At 46.5% G+C, this 10,572-nt stretch overlaps 1 protein-coding gene across 1 annotated transcript in view; it reads right to left on the bottom strand.

Annotated features, from left to right (window-relative positions):
* CCDC177 (coiled-coil domain containing 177) overlaps window positions 1–2,386 on the bottom strand; it is a 5,193-nt gene extending 2,807 nt beyond the window's left edge. The window contains exon 1 of the mRNA XM_010007724.1: window positions 2,333–2,386. Within this exon, the coding sequence (XP_010006026.1) occupies window positions 2,333–2,386 (54 nt within the window). The remainder of the gene's footprint in view (window positions 1–2,332) is intronic.
* Between the last annotated feature and the right edge of the window lie 8,186 nt (window positions 2,387–10,572).

Raw genomic sequence — 10,572 nt, 5'->3', positions numbered from 1 at the left:
GGGGCTGCGCTGGAGGTGGCTCGGGCGGTGGGTTGACGCCGGGCCAGCCAGGTGTGTCCTTCCCTGCAGGCATCCTCCATCCCCGTGTGCGCATCCCTCCCTGCATCCCTGTGTGCACATCCTTCAGTCCCTGTGTTCCCATCCCTCCCTCCGTCCCGGCGTCCTGCCGTGCACCTGCCCTTCCGTGCACACATTCCTCCATGCACACATTCCTCCATGCACACATTCCTCCATGCACTTGCTCCTCTACGTACACATCCTTCCCTGCAGACCTTCCCCCTGTGAGCGGTACTTCCAGGGTTGTGCCCCCTGTTTTGTGGCTGTGCCTGCACACCTACAAGCCCACCTGTATTTACAGTTAACATAAGCGAGGATTAAAGGGGTGTAAGAAAGAGAGGGGGATGCTAACCCAGTTTTACAGATGGCAAACTGAGCAGCAGGTAGATGAAGGTGCCTGCCTTGGCCACCTAGGGAATTTGTGCCAGAGCAGGAAAGGAAATGCACAGCTCTCAAATTTCAGTTCAAAGCAGTTTCCAGACATGAAACCCTATTCCCTTTAGTGTTAATGTAAGCTATTGCTTGCTGCAAGGCTGTGACAGAACTGGCAGGTGAGGGACTCGAGCAATGCTCTAGGCAATACAGTACACTTTTGCTGGCACCCACTTTGAAGATGCTGGTTGCAGTTACTTTGATAGATCCCCCATTTTTACAGGGATCCTGGGCTCAGCAGCCTCAGTGAGGTTGAGGAATGCCCTGCTCCAGAAATACTGTTCAGCCAAAGGGGATTGTTGCTGGTTGTGGAGCTGTGGAGCTCCACATAGTGGAGCAACTCTGATTTTGTCAGGCAGAGGAAGGTAGTAGCGAGTGCACCATGAACCACTGCTTTTCAGCAGTTTATCATCTAACATCATTTAACATCTAAAGGCACAGCTTAATCCACTTTGCTTTGATAAGGAAGGACATGGTACCTGCCAAAGGACTTCCAGGATGGCCCAGGACAAGGATACAGATGAAGAGAAGGACCCAAGAAAACCGTAGGGAGTACTCGGGAGAAAGCTGAAGAGCTGCAGGTTGGCTGTGGTTTCATATTCTACAGGCAAAGACTTTGAATTGTGCTCAGCCCTGTGCTGGTGTGTGCACACAGTATTGATGCATCCCCAGCGAGTGGGGAAAACTCCACCAATAAACCATATTGACTAATCTGATCTCATTCATTCATCATCATCAGAGTCTGCAGGGGATGGTTATAAAGCTTGGCAATTAGTTATGTGAAAAATCCCCAGGCCAGGGAACAGCTCTCTGCTGTCTGAAGAGCCCAGCTCACTGGCTGGTGAGGCTAACTGTTAATACTAGCTGCAGTACTGGAGCTGTCAAGCACTGTTCCCTCCTTGTGGAAAATATTCAGCTGGAAGGTGTATGCATGAGGTAAGGTGTGGGCTTCTCAGGGCTTTTGGCAGATTGCTATTTCAGCCTGCAGTGGGGCTGTGTTTGGGCCTTGATCTTTCAGGTTGCCTTGTGGATCTTTAGGAGTCCCATAAATAGTCTCCTAAATGCAACTGGAAGGGGATTTTTCTGGGGATTTCAGAAGCAGCTGGATATGACGTGCTGTCCAAACGTGGAGTCATATACCTACCTCATCAAGACTGAAGGAGGTTTGGGATGGGGCAGGAAGGGCTGTCTGGAGGAGCTGAAAAGTCTCTCTACTAGTAAGTCTTTTTCCTACACACAGTTGTAAACCCTAACCCAAGTTTGTTGGTTAGAAATGTCTAGAAATCGATATACTTCAAGCTGAGCAGTACTATAAAGTTACTCTCCTGCTTTAATTAACACTTTCCTTCTTTGCATTGCTGTTAATGATAGCAAGAGATGCAGGGCAGTGGAAAATTTGGACTACAGATTGTGGGGGGTGGCAATACTAGTATCACTTAAAAAAATTATTGTATATGCTCTTCATTGCACATCTATTATTTACTTTCTTCCTATCTAACTTTAAAACTGCCTGTACCTGTGTTTTTCCGTGCTCTTGTGACAGGTATTTCACAGCCTGCTGGAACACATGGGTAAAATGTTTCAGCTTCAGTTTTTCCTCTCTTTTGTCTTCTCTAGGAAGTAATTTGCTCTCCCTTCTGCTTGGGCCTACGCCTTACAAGTGTTTGTAAATTTTTTCCGTAGCCACTCAGGGCCGAGGAAAACATACTGTCATTGCAAATCCATCCCCTGTAGTTAGTTGTACAAGGAGCTGTTGCCTTTCTTTTGACTTCCTCATAGTGTGTCAGGCTCTCCCAGTAGCTGCTGCCCCGAACGGAGCAGTGGGCTCCTGCCCAGCACTTACCTCTGTGCTGCCTGGCACACAGTAGCTGTGTGCACAGTCCTGGTGCTGATCCATTGCCTTCCTTCTCTCTAAAAAACTCCTTGTGTCCCCTTCTCTGATTTGCTACCTCTCCTAAGGTTTGTTCAACACAATTTGACTTCCCAGAATCATTCCCCCCTCTGCCATGGGGAACATTAGTTGGTGAATTATTTCCTCCTTGCTAAATAGCTTTTGACTTCCACATTGAATCCTGTCTCCCTCTCATTTGCCATTTCTTCTCTTTCCCATGCTGTTTACACCATTGTTGGGAAGACCCTGACCTAGCTATTGTGCAGCTACTCCAGCTCTCAGCACACTCACTCCTGTTTAGAGTCCTCCATGGTTTTGCACCAGAATACTCCTGCTCCTTTCTGAGCCCTGGGGATAGGAGGAAGGTGACAGCCTTGGAGAGAGGAGAGTAAGGAACCCTTTGATGCAGTTTTTAGGCTACAGGCCGCTTGTATCTCCCAGGCACAAATTTCTTCTCTTTCTAGCTGCAGATGAAGCACAGGCACCCAGTGCCTTCCTGAGGGGCAGGAAGATGAGCATGTCTGTTCCCTGGCTGGAGGCAGCCCCTGCACCCCTCTTAGGCACAGTGGAGCCTCTCCAGCACAGCCTTCATCTGTCAGCTGGACGGTTTAAGTAGTAATTTAAAACTCTAATGAGACACTCAGTCTGAGATCTTACTAGTCCCCATCCCCATGATACCCTTGGCCCCTTCCCTCTGAACAGTCCCTTGCCACATGCTGTAATCCTTTGTTTGCAGTTCTGTAGCCACTTCGTCTGAGTAATTTTGCAGCCTGGTCTGAGCTAATGCTGAACATGAAGTCCTGTGAGACTTTACACACTGGGCTTGCTGGTAGCTAAGTGCTGAAACTCAGCATGCTACAATGTCACTGTAACAACCTGACAAAAGCCCAAGTCCTTCTCTGGCAGACTTCAGTCTTGGCTCCTTTTACAATACTCCTGCTCCTTTCTGAGCCCTGGGGATAGGAGGAAGGTGACAGCCTTGGAGAGAGGAGAGTAAGGAACCCTTTGATGCAGTTTTTAGGCTACAGGCCGCTTGTATCTCCCAGGCACAAATTTCTTCTCTTTCTAGCTGCAGATGAAGCACAGGCACCCAGTGCCTTCCTGAGGGGCAGGAAGATGAGCATGTCTGTTCCCTGGCTGGAGGCAGCCCCTGCACCCCTCTTAGGCACAGTGGAGCCTCTCCAGCACAGCCTTCATCTGTCAGCTGGACGGTTTAAGTAGTAATTTAAAACTCTAATGAGACACTCAGTCTGAGATCTTACTAGTCCCCATCCCCATGATACCCTTGGCCCCTTCCCTCTGAACAGTCCCTTGCCACATGCTGTAATCCTTTGTTTGCAGTTCTGTAGCCACTTCGTCTGAGTAATTTTGCAGCCTGGTCTGAGCTAATGCTGAACATGAAGTCCTGTGAGACTTTACACACTGGGCTTGCTGGTAGCTAAGTGCTGAAACTCAGCATGCTACAATGTCACTGTAACAACCTGACAAAAGCCCAAGTCCTTCTCTGGCAGACTTCAGTCTTGGCTCCTTTTACCGACTCCTGTCACTCCCTGCCCGTAGCCCTGGCATGGCCTGCCTTTCCCTTCCACTGTGGGCAGCAGGATGGGAGTTTGCTTTCCTCCTTCTTCTGCCACAAATTGCCTGTCCAGGACATGCAGGCAAAGCCTCCCTTCTGGCCTGGGTCACAGGCACATCTCTGCAGCCCCAGGCCGGGCTGAAAGCATCCTGAGCCACTTCAAAGCAACTGCCTGCAGGCGAGGCACTGTCCCCACCTCTCATAGCCCAGAGGCTCTGCTTAATGTTGTCATCTGTGGCTGGACCTCAGCCACTTCAGCTGAGTCTCTAGGGAAACAGCTTCTTGCTGGGGCAGATGTGCAGAGCAGGGAAGCAGCGAAGAGACGGTAGCTGGAGACGGTGACATATGGTGAGGGACAATGCAAAAGGCTACCGCCAGAAGCAAAATGTTAAGCAGCCACTGGGGACAGCCTTACACTGCGAATACTACGTCATTCAGCCTAATAGAAAGCTGGAGTCTAAGGCCAGCACATGAAGAGTGAGCTATTAGTGTTCAGCTGGCTGGGTAACACTGTGGTGCGGGGTATTTCCTGTCTCTCCTAAACCACTTGGTCCTCATTAACAAAAGGCTGCTCTGACCCCTGGCTGAAAGGATCTCCAGGCAGTTGGCTCACTCTGTATTAAGGACTGGCAGCAGTGTTGCTGTACTGGTGCTGTATTGGGGTCACAATGAACTCCACTTGGGTTTGAGCACATTTGACACATCTGCAGTATTCTTTGTACTTGGGCAAAACCTGTTACAAGGCTGTCTGAAAAAATATGGTCGGCTGGCAGAGAAAATTTTGACAAGGGAAAAATCCTTGTCACTGCATATTTCCATGGAAACAGGTATAGATGTGAGAGTAGATTTTATTTGCTTTTGCGGATATTCCATTGTTGGTGGTTATTTTTGGAGAAATTAGAATACTGGCATGTTTTGGCCCAAACCAAAACCAAGATGCTGCTGCTGCACCTCATGCACTCAGTCCTCCTGGTCAGACATCGCTTCTAATGGAGAGGTCATGGGTGGTGTGAGCACATGGAGCCCTTGCAGATGGTGAGTCATGGATGATAGATTTGGCCCCAGCATCATAAAGGAAACTTGAGATGAAGTGAAGAAATACATGAATCACTCAGAATTAGTATGAATTAGTATGAGGAAGTCTTTGTTACATGAGAGGTCAGAGCATACCATTGGAGTGGTCTGTGCAGGACTACCAACTTCATCTCCATGAGCCATTATCCATATAGAAATACTGTGGTTTGCTTTTTCTCACAGAAGAAAAAGCAAACTTTTCTGTAGAGTTTTGCTGTTTTCAGTGTTCACCAAAATCCAGCTGTCCTGTGTGCAGAACTATCCTTGATCTAGACCAGGCCATAGCCTGACAGTTTGTTTTGGGCAAGAAGTGCCTTCATGATAGCTGTGTACAGCACCTGGCACAAGGGGGTTCTGATCCCTGATCAGGACCCCAACCATTACCCCATTATTACTAAGATTAGTAGTAAGCATTGACCGAGAGTAATCTCTAATAAGCAAGTACTATTGAGTATGCACTCAACAGGAAGATTACATGCTAATTCTGGTTACATTTTCAAGCTGAAGCTGAAAAGCAATTATTTCTCATTAATTTACTTGAAAACTCACATGATGTTTCGGTTTCCAAGCTGTGCTGTTTATTCTAGCAAAACCTGGAAATCACAATGTGAAGCTATTGAAGAACAGTGGGCAATACAACATGGCTGGTGATGCTCTTCAGAGGGAGTAAAACGCAAAGTGTAATCAAACGGAGTAAACTGTTTGATTAAGACTGGAGTTGAAAAATTATTTTAGTTTTTACTAATCTGAGATACTTACTAGCGGAATTAGCAGATTTCTACCTGGACCACAGCATGGATTTTATCAGTTATTTTTAGAGGAACTGCAAACATCTCATGTTCCTACTCCTTCCCCTGTCTGAAGTGGCACCAAAACGTAGTTTTCCAGGGTATAGTATTTCATGTTCTGGTCTGAATATTAGCTGCTTTTGCATTCCTAGATTGTACTTGCTCTTGCCAGATGGTGCTGTGCCAAGGAGCCTGTAGACGGAAGAGACTCGCTGCTTGCTTCTGGTCTCATCTGGGAGTGAAGTGCAGCAGGAAGCATTTAGAGGGGGGTCAGAAGTTGGGAGCTGGACCCTCCCTCACTTCAGTAGCTGCACGGCCACGTGTGGCTCTATGTACGAGAGCTACACGGGGGCTTTGCTCTCAGCCTGCCTCCAGAATTCAAGAGAACTGAAAGACAGTGTCACAGTCGTGCAGGCAGTGCTCAAGCACGGGCTGAGTCAAACATCATGCACCCACATGAGGCCAGTGAGGCCGTAGCCCAGGGCTGAGTTGCCCCAGCTGGTTTAACACTAACAGTAACCTGAGCTACCGACTCTGCCTTGACTACAGCCAACCCCCCTTATGAATAATTCTGCTTCATTTCAGGCAAATGTCTACAGCTCAAGCCGACTACCCACAATTATAGGATTACATTTAAATTCCTCAAAATTGTATCTATATCTGTACATTTGTACTTTGGAGGGCATAAACTCTATTATACTTCTACAGCAAGAGCTAGGATTCCTAATTCCTCAGGCATCAGAGAGCATCCACCTTGAACCCCAGAGGCTGTACCAGTTCCAGTGCAGTTCAGATCCTGTCATCTGGATCCTGTATCATCAAAACCTTCCTGTGAAGTGAAACAGTTCTACCTGAAGAGTGAGAGACTGCAGCTGGAGACAGTACCAAGTAGATTTTTCTTTTCCTTTGGGCTGATGTCTGGGAATAAAGCCAGCTGGAAGGCTGCTGGAAGGAAATTTTCCTAACTCTGATCATATTTGCAATCAGTCATTATGCCAGATGTTGCCTCAGAAAATATGGAAGTCAGCAGACAGTAGTTTTAATGTGCAGCTTTCCAACTCAAATAGGTCTGAGTTTTTATAGAAAGGAAATAAAATGAAGATTTACTGCTTCCCTGAGGTGTATGGAACCACTATCTGTAGCCAAACAATGCAACATCATGTGGAAAGAATAGATGGGAATCCAAGAAGTTAACAAATGTCCTGTAACAAAAACCTACCATATAATAGACTTTTACAACTACTCCTCTTTTTTAAGGCAAGAGTTGCCTGACATTCCTTAAATTCATTTTCAAAACTGACAATGAAGGGAGAAGCTAAGAGTAAATCAGGCTGCTTTTTACAGGAGAACCTGGAACATAACGTTCTTGTTGGAAAGAAAGAACGGTTGAGGAAAATGGATGTTAGAAAAGAACAGGTTCGGTTATTTGTTTTGTCACTTTTTCCCCCCAAATAAATGCTACAACTCGGTATCTTTGGGAATATGGGCCTCCTTCTTCCATCTGTGAAGAGGAATAATAACACCTTCCCTAAGCAGTGCATAGCCAATGTGATAATTAAGCTGTATATTAAAAATATTAGGTATATTTGACAGCAGGAAGATCTCAAGATGGTTGGAAGGTAATTTAAATTAATCATGGGATTTTACAGTGAAGGAGATCTTGTCCTTCAGCCTCTTTTAAGCATATTCCCTCAGACAAGCAAGATCCTAAGGTGGGCAGGATGGATGTTTTCTCATAACAGTTGCATAGAATTGGTGTTTCTGACATGTATATAGAAGTTAGATTCTGGACTTTCTCTGCTTACACTAGCAGTTTCAGTAGACTCAGTAATGTAGGTTTTGTTGTATCTTTTTTCCTTCAGCTCTCAGCTTTTCAGCACAGATTGGGGATGGGATTCATGAGATGGTGCTGGGCAAGCTGGTACAGGTAGAACACCATGCCAAGATATCCAGGCAGGATAGCTGCTGTACAGCTGGGCAATGCTGTGCCCAGGCAAACCCTTCTGCTGGGATTTGGGTGCATCTCAAGGGTTAAGTGCCAGTTGCGGGGTGGCTCTGAGTTACTCATACAAAGCAAATGCTAAGAAGGTAAATGTGATCTTCCATGATCTGGTTTCTTGGGCAGTGTCTCTGGTAGAGATGAGGGAGTACACCTCTGGTTTGTGAGGTACCAAGGAGGCCCTGTCCAGAATGCTGCATGTTATTCTGGTGTTAGGAAATCCTGCAGGCAGGACTTTGGTGTTAATTAAGATTAAATGAAGTCTGAGGCAGAGAAGCAAGTTAGGATGGTCAGCAACCAGTAAGGTAGCCTTAGGACAGGACACTAAAAGCTTTGATCTCTGAGCTTGTAAAACGAAATTTGATGAAGGATGTGGCAGATCTTTAAAAATAGGCAAGGGACAAGGCAACTTGCTTAGCCAGTGCCTTTAATGTAGTCTGCATTTTGCTGTGCTAAACCAGAGGCATGTCACAGTCAACCTCAGAAATGCAGGCTCTGAAGAAGCCACTCCCATGAAAACCAAGGTGGTTTAGTTGTTGACTTCAACATGAGCAAGACCTACAGGAAACTCCCTTTTCCTTGCCCTGAACATTAAGCCCTTAAGTGAGGTGGAATTAATATCATTGTGCTGTGTGGCTTGAATCTAGCACAACTGGAGCAGAAGTCAATTTGCTGTATTTGAAAGAAAATTAATTAAGGCCTTGTTTGTTTCCCTTAGAGAGAAAAGCTCTGGGTAGTTTGCAGGAGATTCTTTTTTTCTTTCTTCTGAGCTCCTTTGGTCCAGGCCTATATGTACAGAACAAATATTGTACAGCTTCAAGCCCCAAATCCCTGTAAGCTCCCTGGCTGTGAGCTAGGTTTTTTGGCTCCCATGGTGGTGTGACAGCCCCAGCAACTGTTCCACAACTGTGCAAGTCACAGGAAGGAAAATTATCTCTGTGCAGTCAATATTGGCAGTACTCTGAGCAGGAAAATATCATGGCAGGGATGATCCTTGTAGCCTGGTTTAGCCTCACCTTTTATCGGCATGCTATGAACTGCACAGAGAGAGAGCTAAAGGGATTTGGAGACAAGGGTCTCAACATCATTTGCTCTTCTGGAGTGATTCAGCAAGGTAGGAAGGTGGATGGTGTGCCAAGATTTCTGTTTTTCTCTTTTTTTTCACATGTTGCTTCACTAGTCTTCTGGAGATGAGCTTCTCTGTTTACATCTACTTAGAATATTAATACATGAGTAATGCCTTGCTAAACATGAAAACTGTGCACAGGTTCCAGTGTATGATCCTGGAAGTGTAACCAGAACAGGGGATGTGTGCAGAAGGAAGTGGGATAAAACAAAGCAAAACAGGAGAGGTAAACCATATAACCGGCTGCTAATGGGCTGTGCAGATTTCAGGAGCACTTAAAAACTGATTTACTGCTGCACAAATCCCACTTCAAACAAACTGCCAAGGAATAGGTCACATAGGTGTTATCAGCAAGAAGACAAAGAAGCGAAAGTGTGTGTGGCTGTCATGTATGCACAAGTGGGAGATGTCATCTGCTAGAATCATGCCTGGCTTGTTACCTGCTCCAAGGAACAAAAAGGCACCTCTGGTGTGATGCCAGATACCTGCTTTCCCATTGGAATCTGGACCTCGGGGATTGATGGAAGCAGCCAAAGGTGAGTAGCTCTCCTGCATCTTAGTAGTAAGAGTTTTGGAGCTGTCTCACTAAGGATAAAAGGTTTGTGAGGGAGCCCTGTGAAGCCAAAAAGTCTTTGGTGTCTGATCTGGGTGCTGAAGGGTCTCTTGCAGCTTGTCCTTGGAGTGAAGCTGTCTCAGTCTTTCAGCTTGCTGGCTGGACAGCTCTGCAGAGGAGAGAGCAGGTGGCAGAGAGCAGGTACAGCAGTCCCTCCTTGTTTGCAGGAGCACAGAGTGCTGGGGAGGGTAGAATGTTGCACAGGATGGTGATGTTACTAGGGGCTCCTCAGCAAGGATTGGTTGTATCACACCCTGAGGTAGCATTTTATCTCTTAGGCTAATTTTTTTCTCTAGTGATAGTGCTTAGACTGTCACGAGGCCTTTTCTAGCTGAGCACTACCATCAGGAATCATATTTTATCTGTTGCTCCTCTCTCAGAAGTGAGATTAGCTGGAAATTGGGGTCATGTTAGATATGTGGTACCTGGACAGACATTGACAACCTGTGAAGTCCACCCTGAGATGGAAAGGATGGGCAAGTGTGTGTGTGAGGGTGAAAGGTACCCTTTGTTATCATGAGACTGCTTTCAGCAGTTTGAAGGAGAGGATAAGAATTTAATGGCTGTGATTAAAAAGATGTTTCTTTTATCTCAGCAATCCAGTGGCAAGTCTGGATCTGGAGGGCAGCAACTGTCCCTGTGGGGGGACTATCAAGGTGTGTGTTTGCTCCACTAGGAGAGATGCTTTGTATTGCTGTCAAATGGGGTTTCTCCAGCCCACCTCCCTCTGCCCCCAGACATCCCACTGCTGTGTGTTTGCCAAGGGGACCGGGATGAAAAGCAGTGTGGGGTGCCCCACTGCCCCCATGTACGGGCTCCCCTCTTTCTCTGGTCCCCTGCCAGCAAGTCACAGCCTGACCAAATGCCCACCAGTGTCCCTGCCAGGAAGAAGTGTATTGATGGGCTAACACCTGTGTGATAGTACCACTCCTTCCATGGAATAAAAGCAACATCCACAACCACCGGATAAGAATTAATTGTTTAATTAGATTGGGCTGTACAAAATAAGCATGCTT

This window comes from Chaetura pelagica, unplaced genomic scaffold (assembly GCF_000747805.2).
Source record: "Chaetura pelagica isolate M959 unplaced genomic scaffold, ChaPel_1.0 scaffold70, whole genome shotgun sequence".
Classification (NCBI taxonomy): Eukaryota; Metazoa; Chordata; class Aves; order Apodiformes; family Apodidae; genus Chaetura; species Chaetura pelagica.
The sequence above is the reverse complement of the archived record's forward strand: the minus strand, read 5'-3'. Positions and strand labels throughout refer to the sequence as shown.